We start from the raw sequence: 27,991 nt of genomic DNA, 5'->3' as shown, positions 1-27,991 counted from the left end.
ACAGTCATCAATTTAAGCTATGATTCGTCTGGTATTTGAAAGCTTTCCTCTTTGAAAAATGAAAGACTTTGTAAATTGATCTATGCTTATGATTTCATGGTTCTTCGAAGGGATTTTCTAGATAGCCAATTTCTGAAGAATGCTTTTGAGAGATTGGTGGCTCTACTTCTTGATACGTAGGTAAGTGCATACGGTGCCGGTTCATGTGGAGGAAGCTATGGTATCAGCTTCGAAAGCTTCAGGTCTACTTTGAGATATACCTAATCTCAAGATATTCTTCTGTGAAGCATCGGTAATGCTGTTTAGAGTCTCACAAGTAGCAAATTTGTTGGCTCATATTGATATGGGCACAAGTTGGGGTCTTGCTTATATGTTTGTACTACTACTCAAATTGCTACCGTTTGTATAGGTGCATTACTCTCTCCTTGCCTGACAGATAACGCTTGTTAAGTGTCAATTTTATTGCTTGTTGCAGCATATTTCTAGGCACTTTTCTGATTATAATTGTTTTGAAGAAGCCTGGTAGCTGAGGTAGAAATGTTCCTATTAAATACATTTGGATATTGCTGAGAAGTATTGGTGCTCTTGTTCTCTCCTGTTCTCTGAAAGCATTTACTACTCTGAGACAGATAAAGGTGCCGTATAACTTGGTTCCAAGCATCTCAAGATCATCCTGATTTATTATGATATAACTTATCTGGATGGTAATTCTCCTAAATTCTCCAATAATAGCTTACGAGAAGCGTAAACAGATGAGAAGCCTGGATTCTGATTATGTATCTCTTGTAGGAAGTACTCAGCTACTGTTTTAATTTTGCAATGTTTGACTGTTGGATCAATTAAATGACATACACGGTTTACTGTTTACAGAACTTTTAATGTAGTTGTCAAGTTTATTAGGAGGTTTTCATTGAGGTTTTTTTGGGGTCTCGTATTTATCATCATTAAATGTTGGTAAGGATGGCCTAAATTCAAGCTATCGAAAGAGGTTAGAAGTATTAAAGGTGTTGAGGAGCCATTGCTATTCTTCATTAATAAAAAGAGCCAAAATCTTGAAGTATACGGCTTTACATATGCAGAATGACGCTAGTACAACTGATGAGAGTGAAAATTTGTCATTGGATGATGCTGATATGAATGGTAGTATTTCATTGTGTTTTTGTAGGTAAGTTGAGCAAAAACTTGCTTCTTCTGCTTATCAGGTATCTCCTTCGATTGATAAGGAGTTGACTAGGAATTCAGTTAAGAGGAGGAATACTAAGGCTCTCTTCAAACTTATTGAGATTACACTTCAATAGAAAGAGAGGACTTTCTCGCTTTGTTCGAAGCGTCAGCCTCAAAGGTTCGTCCGCCTCAAGTGCCAGTCATTTAGGTATTAATATCAGAACTGACCTGAGGAGGTGAGTTAAAGAGTACTAGGAAGAGGATATTGACTAGGTTCGAATTCCAACACCCAGAGTACCAGCTGTTAAACAAAAGTTGAACAACCTCTGAAGAAATTCCTAACCTCTTTTGTCAATAATAATCCTTCTGCACATTTGTTCAGCCCAGCTGATTTTAAGGGTTAAGTGTAAAAAAGAGAAAAGTTCATAGGTTCTCAAAGAATGCTTGTTCTTTCAGCTTCAATTTGATGTACTGAATATTTGTACATCCAAATATTGACTAACTTTTGGTGCTTACAACTCATACATCCATCCAAGGTCTGAACCATACACTCACCCAAAATGTATCATTAAAGGCTTTTATAATTTGAGCCACTACAACGTCAAATGAGATACCATTGTAGGGAGTTTGCTTTTGAAAGAAGTAGGTGGTGAGAGAACTGAAGTTCCGTATGTTAATTTTGTGAGAACTAGAACACAAATTAGCGTTACCGAAACTAATAATTCAATGGTATATTAGCCCATATAACCCATACACCTACCGAAGAGGTTAGAAAGGTTGGAGAAGTATTGAGATTCAGTATATATATCTTGGATAATAGTTTATAGAGTCTCTTGAAATTATGTTTTACGTCAAGTGCTATTGGGTTTTTCAAAAAACGTGATGTTTCTGAAAGCGTTCAAATAGTACGATTCTGTGTTTTTCTAGTTCTTGTGGAACAGTCAATAATTCATTTAAAGGAATGATCCGAAATTCTTTAGTACTATTAGTGCTTATTTGTGTTGACTAAATAGTTTTGTAACATTCTGTTTGAGGAATTCTTGAATTAACGAGATTATACGGATATTGGGCCTACTCGGTGCTTTGTGTTTCTGCGGTTAACTTCAATATTGTATGTCTTCAAGATCACCCCTGCATAGAGGTAGAAGACTACAACTTGAAACGAAGATACCATATAAATCCCATTTATCTACTGGTAAATACTTGAAACATATTTGAGAAATACAAGGTACCTTTATGGAGAGATACCTCTATTTTGAAAGGAATGTGGGAATAGTAGTAAAAAAATGAAGCTTATGTAATACTAAGCTTTAAGGGACGGCAACAATTAGCTAAAAACAAGGTACCTGGAATCAACGTAGCCTTCCAAGGGTAATAGGCTACTGTTTCTTCGAGTAAGCATTGTCTAATGCTTATATAATACTTGTTCGAGGATCAAAGATTACTTTCATATTAAATCAATGTATTGTTTTTGCTCGTATTTTAGAATTGCAAAAATCACAGTTCTTTGATGATCTCTATATCCTTAACAGAAAACAAATAGTTTATGTTAAGAAATTGGTAGTTCAAGTAATCATTGGGCGAATGAATAAGTACATATACAGAGAAAATGCTTGAGGTTTATCAGTTCGCTTTGGGACTCTTAACTATGTTTCGTCAAATCCTAAGTTATTTATATACACTTATCTAGCTATTTCTGAGAACGGCAATTTTCTAGTTTGATTGAATAACGTACTATGTATCCAACTTATGATTCGTCAACTTCTAATATAAAAATATATACTTATCTAAGCTGTCAAGAGGCCTTACGGCTTTGAGAGATCCAACGACAAATAATAAAAGTATATCATAACTATGCTATATAGCTGCATTCACTTGCCAAAACTTTGGCGGTTTTGCCATTATATGGCATAGCCCTTTCAGTTCACTTATTGATCCAGTGACAATGATGAATCCATTGATCAAACTATCTCGTAAGACAGTTTAGAAAATGCAGCCGCTTTCCTTGTTTTTACTTTCATACTTAAAGATAACAATAGTTGGAGAGATTGGGGACGAAGTGCTCATGTAGAGAAAAGTCACGGTAGCAAAATAGCACTGAACCTGAAGCAAATATGCCGCTGTAAAACTAAAAAGATTTTATATTACAATGTTGTTTGAAAGACATCTTCTAGTACCAGGTTGGACCATGGCGAAACTAAATATGTGCAGAAATGCGTTGAGAAGCGGGGAGTGTTAAGCCCAAACACGGTCGTTGCAGGAGATATTCGGAGAGGTTTTGCTCCGGGACCTGCTGATTCAATCTTGTCCAAGATTCTTGAGTCTTGACTGGTATGGTACGACTAGGAGTAAGGAATGTTCTGAATAGTCTGAACATTCAAGGACCTTGTCAAGCTTCGAAAGCGTTTGGAAAGCAATAATCGTTTTGACATGAACTCCGGGTGCTACTGTGAATACCTGCACGATATCGGAGATTCCGAGTGCTCGGAAAAAAACGTTTGACGGAGTTTCAAAAATTTTAATCTTAGAAGAGCTTTTACAAACTGAAGAGAAGTCTTTGATTTTAGGAGAGATTAGCCTTTTATCAAGCTAATATCATTCCAGTGTCAATACAATGTCAGCAAGTACCCAGAAAGTGAAATATCCGTACGTGTAACTACAGTAATTTTTTACAGAACATTTTGAGACAAACAGTATACTAACCCAAGTACTCTAGATTTTGGTATGGTGGTGCCTCTAGTATGGTGGCATGCCTTGTCACCCATCCACTTGATTTGGCAAAAGTTAGGTTGCAAACTGCGTCTAAGCCTGGCCAATCATTAGTATCCATGGTTTATCAGATAATCACCAAAGAAGGTTTCTTCAAAATCTACTCCGGATTGACAGCCTCATTGTTGAGACAAGCAACATATTCAACTGTTAGATTTGGAGTATACGAATATTTGAAGGATCTGTATGTGGATACGTACCACAGAACCCCGGACACCGTAGTATTGCTCCCCATGTCAATGGTGGCCGGTGCCTTAGGGGGTTTGGTAGGAAATCCTTCTGACGTGGTCAATATTCGAATGCAAAACGATTCAACTCTCCCAGTTGAGCAGAGAAGGAACTATAGAAATGCATTCGACGGGGTTTTTAGAATTGTTAAAGAAGAGAAGATTTCTGCCTTGTTTAGGGGGTTGATGCCTAATTTGACTAGAGGGATTTTAATGACGGCTTCGCAGGTGGTTACATACGATATTGCCAAAAACATTTTGGTTAAAGATATAGGTATGGATGCTAATAAGAAATCTACTCATTTTAGTTCTTCATTATTGGCAGGTCTCGTGGCCACTACCGCATGTTCACCAGCTGATGTGGTAAAGACTAGAATTATGAATGCCAAAGGGGGAGGCTCAAACGCCTTGACCATTTTGAAAACCGCTGTTAAGAACGAAGGCATTGGATTTATGTTCAGAGGATGGTTGCCTTCTTTCATCAGGTTAGGTCCACATACAATTGTGACATTTTTGGCTTTGGAACAATTAAGGAAGTTCAAAATTGGCATGTAGGTGTCGGTTGTATAGAATAATAGACTCAAACGAGACACAAATACATTGTAATTTTTGTATTTCTCTTATATATATATATGCAGAAGACAAACATGGATATCTTGATCACTTGGTGACTTCAATGTTGTCTAATTCAGCTCTTTCGAAGGCTTCCTTCTCGGCTTCTAAGATGTATGGAACCAAGTAATGGTTGTCTTCTTCAGGCTTGACAGCTTTGTTTGGAGGTAATAACTCATGAGACAAGGATAACTGATGGGCGGTGATGTTTCTGTAGACTCTAGCATAACTCTCATTAGGAGGCAATCTAGAAATAGCCTTTTGCATGATAGGTGTTTCTTCCAAGATCAAATCATTGAACTTTAATCCCATCTCTCTGTAACCAGCGTAAGCACAGAAGGTCTTGGCTACTGGAACAACAATCTTGGACAAGGTTGGTCTTGACAATATATAGTCTGATACCTTCACTATAGATGTAAATGACAGCATATTCGTGGTATAGCTTGTTTTTTCGAAGGTTTTTTTTATTTGAGGACTCGAGTGGTTCTAATGTTTAATGCGAATTTACAAGGTTTTCATTGGTTCAAGCTTGACTTCCAAAATAGGCAGGTCATTAGAGCGAGAGCAAAATGATATTTATATATTCTCTGTCTAATAATGATATTCATCGGAAGGCTGACCAAAAGTATTCGGGAATCCAACATCTTGCCAGACCTTCTGTGGGGTACTCTCTTTGACTCTTGCAAGTAGATCGTCGCTCTTGAACAAGAATAACCCAAGGATTCCACATGAGTTAATGCCCAAATCTTCATACTTGCCATGAGATCTTGGAACCACCATCATGAATGATGTGGTCATTATAACATTATACGAAATGGACTTGGCATCATTTTCTCTCAATACAGTTAGAGCCCGTTGCAAAAGAGACGAGAAGTATAACACCAAACTCTCTTCGTCTAAGTCGTCAAGTTTTGGAGGTAATTTGGCTATAAAATGAGCCATTGGAAGTTCAGGAAGTTGTAATGGTTCTCTCTTTGTCGTGGGGATAAAAGAATCAGAATTTTCGACTGCAAGTAGTGGGAAAGGGGTAAAGTCTTTTGGAAGCGTCATAAATTGGACATGTTTATGAGGTTGAGATGCCCCACTTGCTTCACCACAGTTATAGAATCCAAACCATTGATTTTCCTTGTCTTCACTAAGTTTCTTTAAAATAGAGAATGTGCCGATCAATTCGTCAGGTGATAATGGTGTTGTTTGGGATTTGAATTCTTTGGTCAACAACATGATGTGTCTCGGAACAACAGGGAATTTATTATAAACAATTCTGAATTGATTTTGTGCCCCAAAATCCTCTATTATGGTTAATTCTGGCTCTGGATCTTCAAAAGGATTCTTCTTGAAATCACCTTTTTCTGGCCTGAGCATTAATGAATGAATGGTGCTGTATTGTAAGTCTATTGTCACCAGGTTGCTGTCATCTCCAAGAGTGACCTTCAAACTTTCATTCTTTACTGAATCTCCATTGAAGTTCAAGAAGTTATTGGCAACCGCCTCATCATATTTGTTCTTAAGTTGAATGAAAAAGTCATCTGGTAATGGGTAAAACATAGTTGATTGATGGAGATATAGATCGCGTAATTTTCTTTTCCAAATGTAAGTTAGTATGCGCACGAAATCGATAGCTTAAAGGCTTTCCAAGTAACGGGCGATAAAACGCGGGAAAAGCTTTGAAGGTTATTTGCAGTCAACTTTTTTTGGAATATATAATTTTAGAACGATTTCTCAGTGAATGAGCAAAAATCCCATATAAAACTATCCAAGGAATCCAAGAAAACAAAAATACCTAGAGTCCATTTTAAGAGTCAATGGGCCATTGTGCTCCACATTAACTCGTTTCTATTTTTAGATGGATAAATGCTTCAACATAGAAGTATCATTTGTAGGAAGTACTTGTTTTTAACTAACAACCTTCTTTGCTGAAATATCATGCATACCTGCCTTGCATGTCATATTTGAAAACCCATATTAACGCAATCATGAAAGACACCACCTATCCCCATACTCATCGAGAGACAGCATTACGTAGTTTACAAGCCAACCGCTTTCTATAGTGGGAGATATTAAATATTATTGGTGCACTATCACTTCCATCAAAATATACACTATTTTCTTCGAAACCAGCTAATAAGTTTACTGGATTTATTAGACTTAATGGAGGAATCATCTCCGAGGGTAGATGTCGATTTTGACAACTTTGGAGCCAAGTCTGTCAATACCATTGACAAAGACTTAGACTTCAGATGGTCATTAATTCGTTTAGGAGCCGGCACTTTAAATTCCAGAGGCTTTTTTGCACTTTTTTGGTGCATATTGGCTTTGAACGGAGGAATTCTTGTTTCCTGTATTACCTTCTGTTCATTTGGGGTAAGGGGTCTTCTGGGTGTCCGCTTCGTTGGAGACAGTGGTTTGGAACCAGACGACATAAATACAGGTGAATTACGAACAGTCTCAATATCGTTAGAATCCTTTTCATTGGAAACAACAATCATTGGAGGTGTTTGAAGTGCCCTCTCTTTCTCTCTTTCCTTGGAATCTGATACAAAAGAAGAATGATCTGTTGACTGAACAGTACTTATGTTTGATGTCATGGTCGAGTTAGTGTCTGAAATTATGCTGATTGGACTATTGGAAGTGGTTTGTTGTTGCGGAGAAGTTACTGATATTTCGATTCTGTTATCCTTCTGAATGAATTTTGGAAGTGTTCCTTTACTAGGAGAACTTGTAGGACTACCAGAAGTAGCACTCTGAATGCTGGGGGGCGGAGATAATTTGTTGATCTCAATATACCTTGTTCGGAGTTCTCCATGTCTTTGGTATTTAGGCATTCCCCTTTGAGATTGTAGAACTGGTAAACTTGAAGAGTGAGCCAAAAGTCTCAGACTCTCTTTATAGAACTTTGGCTGGCCGAATGCTTGACTTAATCCTTGAGGCTGAGATTGAGGTTGATGTGGAGGAGTATGCAAGGTAGATGAATTATTTGAAGACATGTATAATGTCATATTGACATGCTTGGGGGAGTTGGGTTTAGTCAAATTGACGCTCTCAGAAGATTTCAATGCATTTGATAATTTGAAAGATTGGTCGTAAAATGATTGGTATCTATTCGCCTTTGCTCCCGATCTTTTTGGAGTCGAGTTGACAATATTGTGATTTACAATTGGGGGAGAAGTATTGGAATCTCGAGAAGAATTGGACATAATCTTCTCCACCAGTTGCCTTTTCAAGCTTGAGCACGAAGAATTAGTCGAGCTATTAGAATATACCTCACCAGCAATGTTTGGTGGATTGTAAAGAACTTCATTTTCATCAATACCTATCACGGCATCATCATCATGACTATTTTCTATGTCGTCGTTAATGTTTTCTTGAATTGGTTGTTGCAAAAGGGTAGTGTTTGGTAAACTGATGGAAGGTGAAAATGTGTAAGGTGATGACGACAAGGGCTTGAGGAATGGTGAAGATAAGTATTCGTCATCGAAAAAGACATCATCTTTCTCCTTTTGACATCGGTGAATGTAATCTCCTATATGCAAGTTAGCATTAAGAACCTCATCTAAATCGATAACTGCATCCGGTACATTATCATTATTTAAGTTGGTTTCTTCTGTCAAAAAGAATTTAGTCTTTGGTGTATTTGGGTGATTTGAGTTCAAGTTGCTATTACTGCTCTTCTTATTGAAGGCTCTCTTTTGGTTAAGTTTGATTGGTGAATGCAAGTTCTTCCTTCCATTTGAATTAAAATATCTTGGAGGGGTTGACACCATAAAGTTGTCATAATTCTTGCTGTTCGGGAACAGGAAGTCGGAGACACTCTTAGCAAAGTCATCATCATTATTAAAGTTAAAATGTGCATCCGTATCATCGTCTTTGTTATTTGGTTTACTCGAAGGAGAAAAGAGTCCGAGACCAAAATTGTCAAAATCACCGGAAATGGCGGCGGATCTTCTGTGTCGATGCACTCTTTCACCGCCCAGCAGATTTGGGGTTACTGACAAGTATGTAGCGTTCGGCAAGGAGCTCATTAGTATATGACGACTGTTTGAATGACTGTGGAAGAATTATTAACACGGTTAAGGAATTAAGTAGAAATAAGCAAACGATCACAAGCTAGTGACAAGAATCCAAATAAATAAATAATGAAATGAAAAGTCACAAGGAGTAACACAGTCAATGAAACAAACGGAAAAGGAATGAACTGAAAGTATGATTCGGAATGAATGGACGCTTCACTTGATAAAAGTCAGCAACTAGAACACGCAACAGGTCACGACGAACGCAGACGGGTCTTAGGAAGTAAAAAAGGAACGCTACAACCAAAGGGCCCAAAAGAAAAGGAAGACAGATTCTATGGAATGGAAGACACTTATCTTCTTATGCAAAAACCTATAGGAGCAAACCTCTTTTAGTTGTAGTAGTGAAATAAATGAACAAAAGATAGGGATGTAATTTTTTTGAAGAAAAAAACTTGAGTAGAAGATGCGCTACTTTGAAATAAGACACAAAAACCCTTTCCAAAGGCACGGTTTAATTACAAAGCCAATTTCGGTATGGAAGATTATATACTTTTAACGAGTAACTATAACCATCTTGTTATTTCGCGCAGGACATATCACTACAGGAGATAATATTGGAGGCGGGTCTATCCATTAGATTATTTTTCAACATTAAATTCGTTTCGGGAGAATAGTCGTGTACCTAAACACATTTTGATGCACTAAAAGTATTGTTTCAGGGCGCTGGCTTTGTCCGTTTCAGACAGCCCTGCTGGTCACACCTGCAGGTATATTTCGTAACAAGCATCAATAACATGCACAATATGCACAATATGCCTCGTACAGAAATCTTACAAATAATCCAACTCTCTAAACAGGAATGTCGCTCTTTGCGAAGATAGAATTTGCTACAGGAATAATTAAATTCGTCTAGAGCAAAGAGTTCAGGTTAAGAATAATATCTAATGTACCTCGATTAGTTCATTTCACAAAGATACGAATAATCACGAAGTGAGAGAAGTAACTCGGAGGCAATTCTGTTCCATTCAATCTAGAGGTTTCCGCATTCTTTGGATTCCTTTATCCATTTCTGAGTAATTTTAGTACGGAACCTGAAAGATTCAGCATAAGAGAATACAGAAGATCCTGGTTCTCCAGCCCATTTAGAAAACAAATACTTCCCTGATTAGAGGAGTTTTGTGGATTAATATCAATTCTGTATAATGCGATGCGACACTTATTACAATCAGTTTCAGCATTTTTCAGGTTAATAAATTTAAGATTGTAAGAGCCGGTTTCATTGCGGGAATGACCCGAATTAAAATATAACACGTCAATGTATGAAGGCTGGAGATTTGCTTTTTTTAAAGGAACAATATTAAAGTTTTGTCCAAGAAAGCAGGATAGGGCGAGTAAAAAAAACAACTTCTCAACCTGCAAAAATCTGTAACAGATTGTTAACATATTTTATCTTTACAGCGGACGACATTCCTGTTGGCAAGGGTGCAAATTATTAATGGGATTTTCTATATCTAAAGTAATTGCTGCAGGTTACCTCCTTCTTAAAATGATCGGCGACTTCGTGCACATATCTCCTTTAGCCTGGGTCCTTACGGATATATCAGCATGTTCTATGCATTTAATGGTAGACGGTAAAAAGGCTTACACAACAATAATAGATTCTGTTAAAATTGGACAATGGAATGATAATTAGTCAATAGTAATTGTAACATCTCCAATTTACCGTACAGTTACAAAACCGATTGCACCGCACTTCCAACTCAAAAACCTCCAATTACTTGTTATCTCATACTTTCCTAATTAGGTTAAATTAAAACAATTTATGCAAGTCCTGCAGAAGTACGCCCCTTGAGAAGAGATTAGCCAGGAAGTCAAAAATAGTGTAAGGAGTGTCACTGAAACTGCAGGGCAAGACTGATACACAAGGTCCACCAAAGGCCCCTAAAACATGCACTGCACTCTTTTGGCCTCGGCCTAGTAGTCTCCTCGTTAATTGCCGAAGGCTCTTTTTGGCGGGCGGCTAAATGCCAAAAACAAAATACCAACGTTATCAGTAAATTTTTTAATTTTCTAGTGCAATTACGAGATACGGCAATTGAGTTACGTCAAAACTTGACAACTTGGTGCTTGCTACAAAGGACCAATATTGTACGGTTCTTAAGACGTAGACAGACTATATTCGATAACACCAAGGTTACCACCCACTACATTTCGGATGCTTGTAGGATCTTCTATATCTCCATTTATCTCAAGAAAGTTGGAAAATCAGGAGTCGGTTTTAACTTTTGACTATTGCTTAATTAGGCATTTTTTTTTTGACTGCAAGCGTTGTTGTTGATTTTACAACTGCCGCCCAACAGGATTATATTGGAGAGAAGTTATGGTATCGAGACGGAGGAAAAAAGGCAATCGCTTCTTTCATTTGGTTGCAAAAGTCTGATCATTGAGAAACATATCGTTCTCTAGTATTGATGTGAATACGATCGAGGTCATAAACATATATCAATAACGGATATCTGGTTTCTCAAAATCACGCAGAAAACAAATGCTCGATCAGATAAAAGTGAGCTGCCTCCTTCCCACTAAATGGGTAGGAGGGCGCCTATTCATCAACATACAACACAAAAAAACTTTACCCCCCTAGAAACAATGCTGCCCCTTGACAACATAGTTCCATTTCTAATTGAAGTGCATGAGAACCCCTTTGGATGTGCAGTGGCCTCCTCTGTAAGATCAGAATGGTTGAGTTGATCCAGACTTTTATGGAGCTGAACGCCTGAGGGAAACTTGGAAAATTAACCGGAATTGTTCCATAACTCTACATGATACAACGGACAATGCTTACAATGTTTGATTTTAAATTAGAAGACGTGAAAAACTACTTACGGTGCTTCTTGGCAATTCTCTTTAATGCTCTTTGTTCGTTCTTCATCACACCGTCAACCATTTTATACTTACCTTTGATTCCCCTTGGTCTACCACTGAGTCCTCTGTTGCTACCTCTTGCAACCACAACCGTGACTTTAGGTTTGATTTGCTGCTTCTTGGTTAACTTCTTCATCAATTTGGTAATTTCTTCTGCCTTATCATGCTCAGATTTGGCTCCATCTTCGTTGATCAAATCAGACTTCTTCTTTAACTTTTCTAATCTTTTCAAAGCTCTCATTTTTTTACGACCCTTAGCTTCCAACACCTTCTTAATGGGTCTGGCATTTAATTCCTTTTGTTTTTGTTTAATGGCCATAGCAGCTTCTTTAGTGATAGGCTTACTAATCTTGCTGTGCCTCTTCTCATCATCAATGAACCACTCAGGCACATTGTCATTATCTCTGAAGGAGTATCTGTTAATACCCTCATCAACGAGGTCATGCTTCGTTTTATGTCCTAACGCAAGCTGATGAGCCAAAGTCATAGCTTCCACGGTTGCAAGATCATTCTTTTCCTTTTCACTGAGATTCTTGAATTTATGTGTTTCTTCATCGGAAGAGTCTTCATCTTCACTAACTTCGTTTTTCTCTCTAACAATTTCAAAAGAAGAATCTGAGTCGGAAGCAAAATCAGACTCATCTGATTCAGAGTCTGCCGCCAATTTTCTGTCATCCCCATTTACATCAACAGGAGATGTTTTTGGAGCCATGGCTGCTAATAATGCATCTTCATTAACATCTTCAAAAAGAGAATTAGCAGCAAAAAAGTTCTTTGCACTCTTGCTTAAGCCATCTTTACCCCTTTTCTCTTCGATGAGCCGATTGATGTGTTCATCATCATCCAGGTCACTTTCACTTTGGTCATCCATTTCATAGTCTTTTTCTTCAGCATCATTTTCTTCTTCAGAATGAATTCCATCCCAAGGTTCGTCATCCTCGTCACCTCTTAATTTCTTAGCTCTGTACTTGGCATCTCTTTCAGCTCTCTTCTCTTGATAAGAGTGATACATGTCATCTAATTGAGCCTCCAAGCCGTCAAGCTCATCGTCGGTTCCTACCTCTTCATTATCTCCTACATCAATTTCGACGTCCCTTATGCGATCAGCTTCATTAAAAATCATTCTCTTCTTACCTTGGATCAACTTGTTGAGCTCACCTGTCTTTTCAGCGGACCTCAAGTTGAACAAACCCTGGGAATCACTAGTGGCACCTTCGATACCAATGTTCATATCCGTTAACATGTTCATTTGCATTCTCTGTATCTCCTTTTGCTTGAGCTCATTCTTATGCTTCTTTTCTCTTTTAGACTTTTGCTTGTGTTTATCTCTTAATTCTTGTAATTCTTTATCAATTCTTTGATCCTCAGTCAAAGGCTCAACTTCGATTTCAGACTCAGCTTCCTCTTCATCCAATCCAAGCAATTCTCTGGCATGCTTTCTAAACTTCAAAATCAATTTGAAATCCTTCTTTCCCAATACTTTCAAATCCTTTATGCACTCTTGTAATTCAGGGGTAAAACTCTTAAGCTTTTTCACCATTTTAAACTCAGTTTCTTCATCTTCTTTTGAAGGCACACTTAACTTATTTAAGTCTCCTAAAGTATTTATAGGGTCTTCATTTTTCACAAACTCTAACAAAGGCATCACATGGTATAACAAATAATCTCCTTCTTCATAACCTTGTCTTTGTCTCTTCTTCTTCTCAGGATTGTATATCTTGGCTTCGTTATTCTGAGGTCCAGATGGCAATTCTTCAAAAACATGCTTGGGGTCTAAAAGACGAGGATCAAGCTTTTTTGGAGACTTGAAACCTTTACAAACAACAAAAATTTCAGCCGAAACAGTACGAGAAGCTGGAGGCTTAGTGGCTTCCACTTTTTCAAACAACTGACTAAACACCCACATCAAATTATTATAATCTCTGGATCTGAAGACTTTAGTCACAAAAGTTCCTCCGTTAGACAAATTTTCAACTGCCAATTTGAGGGCTTGCAAAGTCAACTGAGATTGAGTAAACGCATCTTGGACCCAACCCAAACCGACATTAGGAGCACCATCATGTAAAACTGTATCTGCCTTCCAGGTTTTCATATATCCTCTAAGCTTTGATCTACAATCTTCAGTTGTAATATCTGATTGGAAAGTAATAACTTTGGGAAGGGGCTTTATAGGAACAATATCAACTCCGATAATCAATGAATTGATAGGACATAACTGAGATGCCACCTGGCACCAAGAACCTGGAGCAGCACATAAATCAATCACTACTTTGGACTTTTCCAAAAAGTGGCCATACTTTTCGTTAATTTGGATGATCTTAAAAGAGGAACGAGCACGGTATCCCTTTTCTTTAGCCAAATGGTAGTATCTATCTAAACGCCCTTTACTATTCTTCTTCTGTACTTTCCCCATGGTGAATAGATAATAATATATTTCATAGAGAGAAAAAAATGCGATGAGATGCGCAAAGTTACACAAAGTCACAATCAACTGAATAAAGGGAGTAGAGGGAAAATAAGTACAACTAGGATATAGGAGGGTGTTGAATACAACAACAAATCACCACTGATTATTTCATTATATATTTACCTTCTCATCATAACTCCCACTCATCGATAGCTGCTTTGTCTTTTATAGGATCCACCAAATTATTATCAATTGTAAGAATATTGCTCTCATTACATAAAACACACTCTCGCAACATGATATCGTCCAATTCTTTCTTATTCCCACCCCCATTCTGTTTTTTGAAGTTCTGGAAAAATCTTTTGAACCGGTAATCACCCTTAATCATCAAGTAGTATTTCACAAGACACTCTTTGTGGAAGCCGTGATGACAATTCGGGAATACCACAAAGTTTTTGCTGATTAAAAGCTTGTTGCAAAAACAACAGGGCTCTCCTGGTTCAACAATGGTAAAGATTTTACCTTTCTTTATCCGGTCATTCGATTCCTGAATCTGGTTATTAAGTTTGTTGGAAATTAAAAGGGATTCTTTCATTTCAATGGATAGTTGGTTAATCTTGTTGTTATACTGGTTCAAGGATCTTATAATTTCATCTTTAAAATTATTCACCATCACTGACTCAGGGAATAGTTGAAGTAAGTCTCTGAGGTTGACAAAGCTGGAGTTAATAGTAGCATTGAATGAAGAATCAAGAAGATACCGAAGAACTCTGTTAGCCTTTTTCAGAGTAATAGGGGAATGGTCAACTGGTTTGACAGCTTGGCCTGCTAACACATTCGTCAAATCTTTGACTATATCTTCGTTTTCACTAGAAGTGTGTCCATCTCCATTTTCTTCGGATTCCAAATCCCCATGAACATTTCCAAGTATTTCGAATTCCTTGTTGTTCATAACTCCTTCAATTAAGTATTTAGCGAACATCACCCAAAGTTTTTTTCCTTGGGTGAAGTCCTTGTGATGTAGTTTATTCTTGCTAATATCAACAAACTTGTTTGGATATTCCGAGAGGGGATTTTGGTTTACATCCAAATCTAGGGTATCATCATCGCCATCTTCAAGATTGTTATCAATGTACTTGTTGAATCTTTCTAAAACACTGATGGCCAATTCTGTTAAATCAGAATCAATTGCCAATTTCAACGCTTGCTCAAAAAGCTTTAGATCATGGATAAGAATAATCACAGCTGGTTGAATGTGGTTGTTATCAAGACAAAGCCTCAAGATAAATCCTGAATCATAAAGCTTTGGATTCAATCTGATATAATTGAGGAGTTTTAGAATCTGCTTGTTGATATACTTGCTTTCGATATCCGTTTCTTCTGGACCTTGTGAATGAGTTGGATATGTTATAAGAAGCAGCAAGTAATAATTGTTGACGACTCTTTCCTTGATATTTTTCTGGAAAATTAATTTCAGAAGGAATATTAGACTGTAATTGTCGAATGCCGAAACGGTAGCACTATACTTCTTGTTATAGACCAAAAGGCTCAGAAGCAACTTTTTGTAGTCTACATTAGCAAATTTTAACCAAGTTTCAGTTGTTGGTCCTGGATAATTCAAAAGTAAAACAGATGCAGTCCTCATTAGAGCACTTTCAAAACTAGGGACATTAGCTGAATACATTTTCACTAAGATTTGAAGACACCCAGACCAATCCTCAAGATCGGCGCAGTAATTCAATATGAATTCGTAGTCATGGTTAAGTTCAGCGTAATGGATTAGTTTTGATTGGTAGTTCAATTCACTCATTATTTGGTACACGGTATCCTTATCAAACAATTTGTAGTTTGAGTCAAAAAATTTGATAAAATCGCTATTCATCTCCTTAGAATATTTGGCCTTGTCATCATCAACTCCATTCTTTGTACCGATAGTTGTATTTATCAGGTTTTGTTCATCTTCGAGGTTGTATATGTTTCGGAGCATAAGCTCAATGATCCAGCTTGAAATTACAACAATTCTAATCTTGTTGTTCTCCTTTTTTACTTGGTCGAATTTGACGAGAAGGTATTCCACAAGAAGCTTTTGAGATATGGTACTATTCAAATCGGTCGAGTCTGAATTATGTAAGTTCATCAACATGAGACAAATCTTTTCGAAAGGCTCAGCCAGATTGGCAAGAATTTGCAACCCTTTAATCTGTAAGGCAATCAAACTAGAATCAAACTTTTTATTGAAATTCAAACCAAAGGCCCCCTTCTGCAAATATTCGTAACCCTGTTTGGTAAGAACCATGTTTGCCCTCAAAGGTTTCTCCTTTGACTCGGACAACTCCAAAGCTTTGATAGCCTCCTCATACTTCCCCATCTTGTAGAAGTCGTACCACACTTTGACCGATTCGTTTTCTATTAGAATTTCGTAAATTGCATTCTTGCCATAAAGCCAGTACGTATGACTTATATAATCGGCTGTAATGTTGGACACTTGCTGAGGTAATTTGATGACCTTAGGAGGAGAATTAGATAGCTTGGAGAAAACAATGAGATCTGAATGGCTTTGGGACAATACCAAAATATGGTGGTTAGTCAACACAAACTTATTGGATAATTTCACCAACGGGTTCAACTTGGATAATTTGGAGAGGGTCAATTCAGAATCATTTGTCACCAAGTTATTTGTGTGTGCCGACAAAAGCACATAACTGGAGTCAGAAGACTCGAGTACTGCATCACCTGACCCTCTGAGTTTGATTATTTTTGGATCCGATTTGAATACTCGAAGTATTTCGTTGACTGATAGCTCAAAGCAATCCCACTGAAGAATAGACAGGGGAGTGAAGATTTCTATCCTGGTACTGTTATTACTCAAACACAATCCCGTTATTTTATCCGCACACTTGTATGTTTGCTTTAGGTACTTATCGTCTTTCTTGTTGTCCTGACCGAAATGAGATTTGATATTGGCCAAAAGTACGATATTTTCTTTGGTGATTATGAAGAAATCACCAGTGGATACATTATCGAAGTGTGACTGGGATGTCTTATGAGGAAATACAATATCTTCGATTTCTAGACCCTTTAGCCTTGGAAGCACTTTGAATTTATCGTAACTATTGTGCAAGTAAAAGTAGCTGGTTCCATTAACTTGAACAACAAAATGCTGGCCATCAGGAGATAACCAACTGTTACTCATTATTGCATCACTAGCAAACTGAAATCGCTTGACTATTGCCGGGTTATCGAGATCAATCTTAAATATTGACTTATCAAGAACAAGAAACATGATGTTAGATTTAACACAAAGCTGTCGAAGCTTGTGGTCAAGCTCAAACTGAAGTTGAACTGGATCAACCTCAAATGAAGGTTCTTCTGCTCCGGCATTGTTGTCAGAGATAGCTTCGTCATAGGATATGACTTGTGACGTTTCCCTCGTTATAAGAGAAGTCTCGTCTGTGTCAGGAGGCATTGAGTTTAAAGTGTGAAGCAAAATTGTTCTCCAGATACAACTGTAATGCCAATGCAAATAGCTTGAACCGAAAACTTAGATATAGGACAGAATTGGGTCCAGATTTAGTGGATTTTGAGGACTCACAACAGTTCACAGGAGAATAAAGCTGTAGACGATTCGGTGCGCACTCCCAAGCTTACAGTGGAAGCTATAAAACAGGCTATAAATCTGAATTAAGAGATAAAACAGAAGTATTTTAGAAATGATGACGAGGTATCCTAAGTTAGAAAGATATAAGCCTACTGCAGATCGTTGTTTTGGAGACGAAGCTGAAGAGATTCGGTAGCCCCAGCCTTATCGTATGCGGAAATCGCGTTAAACCATACTCATAGGGACAAAACGAGCTGATCCAGTAATTATATCGTCAGGTACGGTCTGTATGTATCCCTATAACAGCATCATGGTTCCTTTAGCTCGTACACAAGAAGCTTAGAGTGATGAAAAATCCATTATGTTGAACAATTGTGCATGACTGACGCGCATTCAGTCAGTCACAAAAATCTCACTTGAACCAGCCACCAAAAAAGGAGACCAACCACATTGCTTCACATTTATAACACAATAATTCTCTGTAAAAGCAAATCAATTGTGAACCACAAGAGTCATGAATGTGTTGAAATTACAGAAGAAGTACACCAACCTCGATCAGAGTGAGCTTTTCGAGATCATTGAAAATTTCAGAAGCATCGATTTGGAAGACACTGGCAGTGTTGAAAAGAAAGATGTTATCAATGCAGTATCGAAAAAAGGAAAGTACACATACGACGAAACAAGAGAGACGTTGAAAGATGTTGATGTTGATGCCTCGGGTAAAGTGGAATTGGATGATTTTGTGCAATTGATGCTGAAGTTGAAGGAAGGGTCTTCAAGTACAGGGGGCCAATCTGGAGGATCTCTTGGAGTTCCAGCGGTTGGAGGAGTTCCAACATCCCCACGGTCACCTAAGGCACATGCACCAGTTGCTACTGCCAACCAGGCCCACAAGACCTATATTGGAGGTAAGACTAGTGGTACTACCCACACTATCAACGATGAAGAGAGAATCGAATTCACCCGCCACGTGAATTCAGTATTAGCTGGTGATCCTGATGTAGGATCTCGTCTTCCATTTGACACTAACACTTTCCAGATTTTCGACGAATGTAGGGATGGATTGGTATTATCCAAGTTGATTAACGACTCAGTCCCTGATACCATCGATACCAGAGTTTTGAACACTACCGGCCCAAAGAGAAAAACTTTGAACAATTTCCAAATGAATGAAAATGCCAATATTGTCATCAACTCTGCTAAAGCCATCGGATGTGTGGTTGTGAATGTCCACACTGAAGACATTATTGACGGAAAGGAGCACTTGATCTTGGGGCTTATTTGGCAAATTATTAGAAGAGGTTTGTTGAGCAAGGTCGATATTAAACTTCACCCCGAGTTGTACCGGTTGTTGGAAGATGATGAAACTTTGGAACAATTTTTGAGACTTCCACCTGAACAGATTTTGTTGAGATGGTTCAACTATCATTTGAAGAACGCTAAGAGTTCTAGAAGAGTTAACAACTTCACTTCCGATGTTAGTGACGCCGAGTGCTACACTATTTTGCTTAACCAATTGCAACCAGAATACTGTGATTTATCTCCATTGCACACCTCAGATCTCTTAACTAGAGCTGGGCAAGTGTTAGATAATGCTGAAAAAATTGGTTGCAGAAAGTATTTGACTCCTACTTCATTGGTTGCTGGTAACCCCAAATTGAATTTGGCGTTTGTGGCTCATTTATTCAACACGTACCCAGGTTTAGACCCAATCGAAGAGGATGAGAAGTTTGAAGTTGAAGAATTTGATGCTGAAGGGGAAAGAGAAGCCCGTGTATTCACTTTATGGTTGAACTCATTGGATGTTGACCCCCCTATTGTATCATTGTTTGAAGATTTGAAGGATGGGTTAGTATTGTTACAAGCATTTGATAAGGTTATTCCCGGATCAGTGAGCTTCAAACATGTTAACAAAAAGCCTGCCGGCGACAGACCTTTGATGAGATTCAAAGCCCTAGAAAACACAAACTACGCTGTAGAAATCGGAAAGGCTGCTCATTTCTCACTTGTGGGAATTGAAGGTGGTGATATTGTGGATGGAAACAAGTTATTGACCTTAGGATTGGTATGGCAATTGATGAGAAGAAATATAACCAGTACCTTATCTCAATTAGGAAGCAGTAAGGGAACAGCTTTGACAGATGCTGATATTTTGAAATGGGCCAATGCTCAAGCTACGAAGGGCGGTAGAAGCACCACTATAAGATCGTTCAAGGACCTGACTTTGGGTTCTGGAGTATTCTTGTTGGACGTTTTACATGGACTCAAGCCTGGATATGTTGACTATGACCTTGTTTATCAAGGCGACAACTTGAGCGATGACGAGAAGTATGCCAACGCCAAATTGGCTATTTCGATCGCTAGAAAGTTAGGAGCCTTAATCTGGTTAGTTCCTGAAGACATCAACGAAGTAAGAGGCCGGTTGCTCTTATCGTTTGTGGGTAGTTTAATGACGGTGGCTGAGAGCCAGTAAATGTATCAGTTATATATGTATTAGTAATACGACTAGCAAAGAGAAGGAAAAGAAGTAGGAGCTCTAATCGCTGCCGCATTCACAATATGATAGTCCCGCGAGAAGCCTCTCCCAAGTGGCTCCTCAGGCACGACCGCGCGCTTTGGCCAATGAAAAATTTGTGTTTAAAACTGTAAGCAACATCCTCCAACAATGTCCAAGATATTACCGTTCACAGAAGCAAACACCCAAAGAATCAGCTCGTTGTTTAGACAGTCCTTAAGGACTGCCTTTGACCACTCCATGAAGTTTGACATTTATAGACAGCAAACAATAAGCATCAGAAAGCAATTTGATGCCAACAAGCATATCTCAAACCCTCAGGAATTGGAAGCAGCCATTGCCAGTACCAAAGCAAAATTAGCCGAGTGGGCTCACCCAGACCCTTATGTCCCACCATGTAGACCAGGAGGTACCAAATACCAAAGAAATATTCCTCCACCTAATGAACATGTTGTACCTGGAGACTGGTAAAGCCACGAAACATGAGGTAAAAACGACAATAACGGCATTTGGAGATCACTTAACACTTTTGTAGCTAGCAATAGTTTCACATAGTACATACACGTACGACTACAAGTTTTCCAATAGTTTAGAGAGTAATCTGGTAGGAGCCGAGAGAATATAGTACAAGGCACGACTTTATTTCCCTCTTGTTTCAGGGTGCGACCACCAAACCGCTTTATTTGCAGCAAAACAAAAGTATCCACATGTCAATTTTCAGAGCTATTTGGCAACAAGGGCTTCACTTATCAGAAATAGCAGAAAAGGAGCTCAATAAACTTAATGCAAGACTTTTGGAAGAATCAGAAAGTACAACTGACTCCTCTATATTGACAACAATCCAATGTATAAGTACTGCTTCAAATGCGTATCATAGTGGTATTAGACCCACTTTATTTGCTAAGGAGACTCAAACAAAAATATCAATTTACTCAGCGGAGTTCATTGAGATGTCTTCAATAATGCTGCAACGTTTTTCCCTGATTATCAATGTGTTATATCTCACGACATCTTCAATCATTTCAGCAAGCGTATTCAAGGCGATGATATCTATACCATTGGTGGCAGTAATATTTACTATGATATGTGTCTGGTTGGAAAAGTTGTTGAGCAAGCAAGTACCGACAAAGCCGATAAATGAAGAAGAATCTTTGGATATTTCTGTAGAAGAATCTGATGATAGCAGTAGCACCGACGAAAGGAGGTATTCAGGGAGTATAGACTCTGAAGTACTCTATCAGGGAGACACGAGCTTCAGCATTCATAGACAAAGCACCAACCTAGGAGAATCCAGGATAGAGAATTTCAGCCATCAGGTAGCTGATAAAACACCTGAAACTCCAACCCATAAAACAACAAGGCAATTCATGCATCCTTCTCTCTTGGGTAAATTGAATTCCCAAATTATGGAGAACCGGATTCAGCTGAAGGAGTATAAAATAGCTGTTAATATTGGGAATCCTATATCCAGTTCCAAAATTGTTTTGCAGAATGAAGTAGAAGATAAAGAAGAAAGCTACAATCACGGTTTTGGAATCAGTGATCTGTATAATATAGGATTCCCAGCTTATCATGTTCCTAGATTCCAGACCAAAGAACGCAACACACTAGGACACAGTATTCAAGATGAATTGGACAAAATCTCTAGAGGAATACAGAAAGACATGGATGACCAGGAACATGAACTTGATTCGCTTTTGTTGGAATATGATAAGCGTATTGCTGAAAAAACCAACATAAACCAAAGAGTTCGTGACGCACATTTACGGGAAATTGTTAATTCAGAAGTGCAAAAGGATCTATTGAAATTCTTCTTCCCAGAAGAAGAACTAGTGGAGGTGGAATATTCCCTCGTAATTGACAGAAACCCAAGACATCAGTTTGATCAAGACATGAAATCATGGAATGTAGAAATGATAAAAAGGTTCAGGTTTTTTGTTAGTCATAAGAGTGAAGATGAAGAAGCCGAGGAGTATGCAGATATCATTAAGGAACTGATGGCTCTGTTTATTTTTCTCCTCAATCCGAAGGATTTGGATTCGGTTCTCACTAATGAATTGGTATGTTTGATCAGAGATATCATTACTTATGCTGAGGATGAGGCCATAAACGTGGAACATGTGGTCCTATTTTTATATAAATTGCTCCTATTACTGCAACAATCAGAGGTCCATTATAAGATAGCATCCACCAATTTCATGGTGGTCATATGCGTCTTGAAACAAGAGGAGTTTTCACACATTTTCAATGAACTTATCAATTCTGAAGTTAGCAAGCTTGGACTTAAAATCTTAGTCCAAGGTTTCAAGTATTATATAAGCTTTAATGGCGATGACTTGGATTCTTATCAGATGGCTGGTTTTCAGCATTTGTTCATGGATATTATGAGCCAGTTCAAAGACAAAAGCGGCTTCAACTCCACTGATATCAGAATAGAAATATCAGATATTATTGAAATTTTCAACCACTTCCATATTCTGATTGACCTATCAGCATTTGCTGTTGGAGATATGGCACAAATATAACAATTTGGTACTCACATAGTTTTGCAGCGGGGCTCGATGAGATGGTTCGCGCACTACGTACAATTGATTTTGATTTTTGAGATGAGATACAAAGTTTGAAAGTTTTTCCAATTCTCAAACAAGTGTAACATAAAATGCCTAGATCTAAACGTTCCAAACTCGTAACATTGGCACAGACCGATAAGAAAGGCAAAGAGAACAAAGAAAGAATCTTTGATGAAGTGAGAAGTGCATTGGATGAGTTCAAATATGTGTTTGTCTTAAGGTTAGACGATGTTCGTACTCCAGTTTTACAAGAAATCAGAAGTGATTGGGCAGGATCTAGATTAATCCTCGGTAAAAGAAGAGTATTAGAAAAGGCTCTTGGTGATACTACAGCTGAAGAATATAAAGATGACTTGCATCAATTATCCAAATTATGTGATGGTGTGGTTGGGTTATTATTCACTAATGAAGAAATCAACACTGTCGAAGATTATTTCAACGCATACACCAAACAAGATTACTCCAGAGCCAAAACTAGAGCCCCTATAGATTTCACTATACCTGAAGGAATTGTATATTCCAGAGGAGGCCAAATATCTATCGAAGAAGATGTTACTATGTCTCATTCCTTAGAAGAGACTTTGAGAAACAAATTCAAGATTCCAACCAAGATGAAGTCTGGTAAGATTTTTTTGAATGAACCATACCATGTTTGTACTAAAGGAGATGTATTGGACGTTAGACAAGCGCTTATTTTGAAGCAATTTGGTATTGCCGCTTCTGAATTCAAAGTCCAAATGTTGGGTTATTATGATGGAGAAAACAATAAGGTTGAAAAGTACTAGGGTACTAGCAAGTTTATTTCGATGAATTGTATTAAACGAAAAAAGAGTATTATACACCAGTTTATATAAAAATACACAGATGGGCATGAATCCTTTCATATTAAACACCGTAGTGCTGAACTTGGAATCACAAGTCACTCGCTGACCATGGATTGAACGCATAAGACTTTGGCATTTCCATTACCAATGTTAATTATGCCGTAAGTGTTTCCACGAGGGACTTGGAAAGTGCAACCCCTCGTAACCACAAATGTGTGATTGGAGAGATTGACCTCAAGAAGGCCCTTGATAACGTGAAATACGTAAATGCAATTACCACTATTCTTGCTGGATTTGAATCCTTCAACAGGAAATTCAAAGAGGGCTCCGGCAACAGGAGAATTATCTTTGAACACAGTTGCCAACTTATAATTATCAATAGAAGAACCAGATGATTCAGGGGGATCTTCAAGCCACTTTGAGAAGTTGTGTGTAAAGGCAACAGGTTGGGTTTTAGTGGATTCGGAATCATTTGATTCGTAAACTGGTAACAGCAAAGAGTTATCTTCGAACCATTCGCTTCCCAGTATTCCAGGATCAGATTCATAATCGTAATCAAGTTCTGTAGGAGCTTGTTTGGCTGAGTTTGATGGTGAATCCGAAACTGAAGATGATTTCTTTGTCTTGTTTCTTCTTGATGTACTCTTAGAAGTTTTACCTCGTGCAAATGAAGTAGTTGGTGCCGGTACGTGAATGATCTCTTTAATTTCTTGGAGGGGGATATTGTGAGTATCTCTTACAAGTGTTATATCCGGATCGGCTTCATCATCATATGATTTGGAATAGATAACACGCTCGTTCCTCCAGAATGCCAACGGCTGAATCTTTGTTCTTCTGCTTCGCCTGAGCCCATCTGGGGGTGGAGATGGAAGTGGAGATGGTCTGATCGACACAACCACAGGAGCTGGGGTGACCACCGGAGTTCTCTTACGAATTCGTTTCGAGTTAGTAGTACGGCCCAATGCCATGTTCTTTGTAAGTGATGAAATGGATTTGCTAGATACTTCAGTCTCTTCTGGAACTCTTGCTAATTCAAAATCCACTCCTTCATCAAGCTCATCGAGGATATTATTGTTCAAGTCGTCATAGCTCATCTCAGGTTCAAGCATATTATCTTGTTGTTCAAGTGAGTATTGTTCACCAGGAGGTGAACCTTGTTCCAGTAGCGGCGATTTTAGACTATAGCTTTTACGACGGTGAATATTACCAATCGGACTGAGGTCAAACTTGTCGGCTTCATCATCAGTAAAATTGATTTTCCGTGCAATTATGCTGTCTCTGTCTTCTGAAGCACGGGTTTGTGTCCACTGCAGCAGACGTCTTCCCTGAGGCTTATTACTAGATATGTATCTGTTTCCGTGACCCTTGCCATCGCTTTCCGAGCCTCCCTCATCACTGCCACTTTCGTCCTCAAAAAAATCGTCTATGTCTTCCATGTTATACCTATCTTTACGCATATTGCTTCTGGGTTTGATCCCAGTCTTCCGAGACTGGGATCCCAAACTAAGTAAATCCATTGGTGACACTAATGTTTTGACCTTTGTTGTTTTAATATTTACTTTTAGGGAGCGCGCACCAAACTCGTGCACACACCACTTTTGCAACCACTTTTGGCTTTGCTAATAGCGGTGCTAGCAGAGGTGGTTTAGGGAAGGCCAGTCCACGAAGGGGACACAACAATAGATTTGGTTTTAACAACTTGCACAAGAAGTACGGGGGAAAACGGCTGATTTTCTATAGATTAACGTGAAGTTATTTGGATGTACTAATAAAACGCGGTTCAGCGTGAAGTATTGAGAGAATTTTGCAACAGGAACTTGCAATAGTGGATGCAATAACAGCTGAAATATTTCGACCAGCAAAATGACTCTTCAGATCGAAAAGTCCACCAATGTACGGGATAATTCGTATGCAAGAACAAACCCATCGGAATAGTTTATGTAAATGATATTCCTTGGGCAATTGGGATCAGCTGAAACGTTACGAGGAGCAATAGCAGTGATAGTACGATAACCATCTTCGCCTATGGCGAGGGCCACTGCGTTGGGAAAAAGGTATTCTTGACGCATTCCAAAAACTCCTCGATGTTGAGTTAGACGGAGTATCAGCACAAGCCCTTGTTGGCTCGCAGCCACCACGCACGAGAGCTCGGGGATAACATGGCATATGGAGATTCTGTTGGAGTGTTGAGAATCGTCGTTAGCAGGAATCACAAGATCGAATAGTGTCGGACTAGAACAGGTGCAGAAGAGACCCGGAAGTAGAAGGGCCATTTTCTTGGAGGTAGATATCACTAGAAGCGGCTCCGATGATGAAGACGAAAGATCAATGCCCTGACGGTCAATTCTGTTGTATACCTTGTGAAGACGACGATAGTCATCGTCGACAGTCGTAAGCCTATCTGAACGGGTAAGTGGATCAAATGAGAGTACTGGGCATTCGAAGTATTGGAACAGTGCAGCCATTCCAAATCTTGTATCCCCCATCTCTCCTCCAGCACTAGGTTGAGATTGGGATTGAGCTTCTTCGGATGTCGCCTTTTTGGCCAATATCTCCAGTTCTGCCAAAATTCGTAGCTCAGTATCAGCACTTATGGAACCCCCAAACACTTCTGCTAACGAGTCTACGGCAAGAAAAAACTTTGGAAGAACTGGTCGTGTAGTCCAGGAGTCCTCCTTCAAAAGAACTCGATTGGTGACTCGAGGATGGAAGAACTGAATTCGGCGGAAACGGGGGAGTGGAGGCTCGAGTCGATGCATTGTTGGATCAACATCATATGTAGACTCTGGGCCTGACTCAGAAGAAAGTGGACCTTCTGCAATACGAAATTCGAACCGGAATATCACCACTTCCCCTGAAATCAGACAACAGGAAACATCAACGTAGTGAGTGTCATCTGAATATACACCATGTCCTACAAACAGGACATCTGGAATATTGTGGAGGATTTGATGACTTTTAACGTGGTGAAATTGTTGGTCCAGCTCTATGTATACCAATAACGTTACACACTGGGAGTTATCAGAAGCGGCAATGAGGTGATAATGCCGTTGTTCATGAGAATAAGACATGAAATCAAGACCCCATGCACTAGCTTCAAGCCGAATACGAAAGTCAGGACGTATTGCAAGTTGAAAGGGTTGCAGAGACGCAGAAATGGCAGCAGGAGATCGTGTAGCCGACGACAAGGAGGCGAGACTGTAGAGCATCACCACTCCATCATCCGCACACACCGCAAGTATGTTAGTAGAAGAGTCGACAGTGCCGGCACTTTCTAACGGCCACCAGGCGGTCCTCACGTAATTGAGAGTATGTGGAAAGTAAGGCCATGTCGATACCAACCGGTCAGCTGTCGAAGTGACATGAGGCTTAGTATCGAAACGTAGTATTGGGTCCAGTGCAGGGGTGAAATACGCTCCATCAGAGTACTCGTACATCAAGATTTCTGATCCACAGGCGGTGATGTAGAAGTCTTGAGTGGCTACCGCTAGGTTGTTTTTATATTTGCGAGCCCCATGATGATGTGACAAACGAGATGAACCCACAAACGAGAGCTGGAGCGACTCAGTGAATTTGGAGGCCGGCTGACGTTGGAGGAGCATCTCTACCGAGTGGGGGATTACCGTCGTAAGGGCTGGATCGTCTGGAGCTGCGAGTTCATGGTGATTGAGAAGCTGTTGTCTTCGGTCTGACGAGTGTACTGAAAGACGGGCGTACGAAGAAGCAGCATGCCGGTTTGTGGAAGATACTACCAAAGGAGGACGAGTACTGGCAAGGGAGTATTCGTACCGATCGTAGGTGTCAGTATCAGAGTCTGAGTTTGTATCAGTGGAAGAATCAACACCAAGATCTAGGTCAGGATCAATGCGTAGAATGGGCCGTGTGATAGTAGAACCATTGGTTTCAGCATTCACGTCGATGCCATCAGTGTCGATGGTTTGCATGGCACTATTGAAGCTTTCCCGCCGGTCTCGATAGAAGGTGTCAGCATCGTCGTTCGTTTCCAAACTGAGAAAGTCAAAGATTTCTTCATCCTGGTCAGCTGGAGTATCTTCTCGTGGTGTGTGGAGGGAGTTGAAGTCCTTTACAGTTCGTCGAATCCCTCTAGAAACAAGAAACTGGGAGAACGGGTCCATTGATGGGACTAAGAGTTTCGCAGCTAGGACAAGAAATTATGGTGGAACTGGGTATATGGGTACGAAGGGTTCAGCCACTTGGACGAGAACGTTTATTGTTCGAGTCTTAAGCTGAAGAAATATGGCGGATTGAAGCACAAGTTTGTGGATTCTGATGATAAAGCGAGTTTGGCTTGTGGATAAGATATCGCGGTGCGATCATGTGGAGATGAGCTGAAGACCATCTTATAA

At 39.1% G+C, this 27,991-nt stretch overlaps 11 protein-coding genes across 11 annotated transcripts; 5 read left to right on the top strand and 6 right to left on the bottom strand. All coding sequences in view use genetic code 12, as the record gives it.

The window, feature by feature from the left end:
* Positions 1 to 3,778: 3,778 nt before the first annotated feature.
* DIC1 (Mitochondrial dicarboxylate transporter) lies at positions 3,779 to 4,715 on the top strand (the record flags this gene model as incomplete). The annotated part of the gene is made up of 2 exons (XM_006686160.1): positions 3,779 to 3,810; positions 3,881 to 4,715. 2 exons carry the CDS (start codon positions 3,779 to 3,781, stop codon positions 4,713 to 4,715), a joined length of 867 nt encoding a protein of 288 aa, XP_006686223.1.
* A 105-nt stretch (positions 4,716 to 4,820) lies between these two features.
* QCR7 (Cytochrome b-c1 complex subunit 7) lies at positions 4,821 to 5,201 on the bottom strand (the record flags this gene model as incomplete). Its single annotated transcript, XM_006686161.1, has 1 exon — positions 4,821 to 5,201. The coding sequence occupies one exon, from the start codon at positions 5,199 to 5,201 to the stop codon at positions 4,821 to 4,823; it is 381 nt and encodes a 126-aa protein (XP_006686224.1).
* A 162-nt stretch (positions 5,202 to 5,363) lies between these two features.
* APA2 (bifunctional AP-4-A phosphorylase/ADP sulfurylase) lies at positions 5,364 to 6,320 on the bottom strand (the record flags this gene model as incomplete). The annotated part of the gene is made up of 1 exon (XM_006686545.1): positions 5,364 to 6,320. One exon carries the CDS (start codon positions 6,318 to 6,320, stop codon positions 5,364 to 5,366), a length of 957 nt encoding a protein of 318 aa, XP_006686608.1.
* Positions 6,321 to 6,874: 554 nt separating this feature from the next.
* Positions 6,875 to 8,794, bottom strand: PSN45_004007 (uncharacterized protein; the record flags this gene model as incomplete). Its single annotated transcript, XM_006686163.2, has 1 exon — positions 6,875 to 8,794. The coding sequence occupies one exon, from the start codon at positions 8,792 to 8,794 to the stop codon at positions 6,875 to 6,877; it is 1,920 nt and encodes a 639-aa protein (XP_006686226.1).
* Positions 8,795 to 11,663: 2,869 nt separating this feature from the next.
* On the bottom strand, positions 11,664 to 14,123 carry SPB1 (AdoMet-dependent rRNA methyltransferase spb1; the record flags this gene model as incomplete). The annotated part of the gene is made up of 1 exon (XM_006686166.1): positions 11,664 to 14,123. The coding sequence occupies one exon, from the start codon at positions 14,121 to 14,123 to the stop codon at positions 11,664 to 11,666; it is 2,460 nt and encodes an 819-aa protein (XP_006686229.1).
* Positions 14,124 to 14,307: 184 nt separating this feature from the next.
* Positions 14,308 to 17,583, bottom strand: PEP3 (tethering complex subunit; the record flags this gene model as incomplete). Its single annotated transcript, XM_006686167.1, has 1 exon — positions 14,308 to 17,583. One exon carries the CDS (start codon positions 17,581 to 17,583, stop codon positions 14,308 to 14,310), a length of 3,276 nt encoding a protein of 1,091 aa, XP_006686230.1.
* A 646-nt stretch (positions 17,584 to 18,229) lies between these two features.
* On the top strand, positions 18,230 to 20,188 carry fim1 (fimbrin; the record flags this gene model as incomplete). The annotated part of the gene is made up of 1 exon (XM_066158201.1): positions 18,230 to 20,188. The coding sequence occupies one exon, from the start codon at positions 18,230 to 18,232 to the stop codon at positions 20,186 to 20,188; it is 1,959 nt and encodes a 652-aa protein (XP_066014298.1).
* A 192-nt stretch (positions 20,189 to 20,380) lies between these two features.
* PSN45_004003 (uncharacterized protein) lies at positions 20,381 to 20,701 on the top strand (the record flags this gene model as incomplete). Its single annotated transcript, XM_006686170.2, has 1 exon — positions 20,381 to 20,701. The coding sequence occupies one exon, from the start codon at positions 20,381 to 20,383 to the stop codon at positions 20,699 to 20,701; it is 321 nt and encodes a 106-aa protein (XP_006686233.1).
* A 935-nt stretch (positions 20,702 to 21,636) lies between these two features.
* Positions 21,637 to 22,755, top strand: PSN45_004002 (uncharacterized protein; the record flags this gene model as incomplete). Its single annotated transcript, XM_006686171.2, has 1 exon — positions 21,637 to 22,755. One exon carries the CDS (start codon positions 21,637 to 21,639, stop codon positions 22,753 to 22,755), a length of 1,119 nt encoding a protein of 372 aa, XP_006686234.2.
* Positions 22,756 to 22,889: 134 nt separating this feature from the next.
* Positions 22,890 to 23,585, top strand: MRT4 (mRNA turnover and ribosome assembly protein; the record flags this gene model as incomplete). The annotated part of the gene is made up of 1 exon (XM_066158200.1): positions 22,890 to 23,585. The coding sequence occupies one exon, from the start codon at positions 22,890 to 22,892 to the stop codon at positions 23,583 to 23,585; it is 696 nt and encodes a 231-aa protein (XP_066014297.1).
* Positions 23,586 to 23,778: 193 nt separating this feature from the next.
* MIF2 (mitotic fidelity of chromosome transmission- protein) lies at positions 23,779 to 27,760 on the bottom strand (the record flags this gene model as incomplete). Its single annotated transcript, XM_006686173.2, has 3 exons — positions 23,779 to 23,822; positions 23,902 to 25,162; positions 26,963 to 27,760. 3 exons carry the CDS (start codon positions 27,758 to 27,760, stop codon positions 23,779 to 23,781), a joined length of 2,103 nt encoding a protein of 700 aa, XP_006686236.2.
* Positions 27,761 to 27,991: the final 231 nt, after the last annotated feature.

The sequence above is a fragment of the Yamadazyma tenuis genome, chromosome 5 (genome assembly GCF_029203305.1).
Source record: "Yamadazyma tenuis chromosome 5, complete sequence".
Classification (NCBI taxonomy): domain Eukaryota; kingdom Fungi; phylum Ascomycota; class Pichiomycetes; order Serinales; family Debaryomycetaceae; genus Yamadazyma; species Yamadazyma tenuis.
This window is presented reverse-complemented; position numbering and strand designations above follow the sequence as displayed.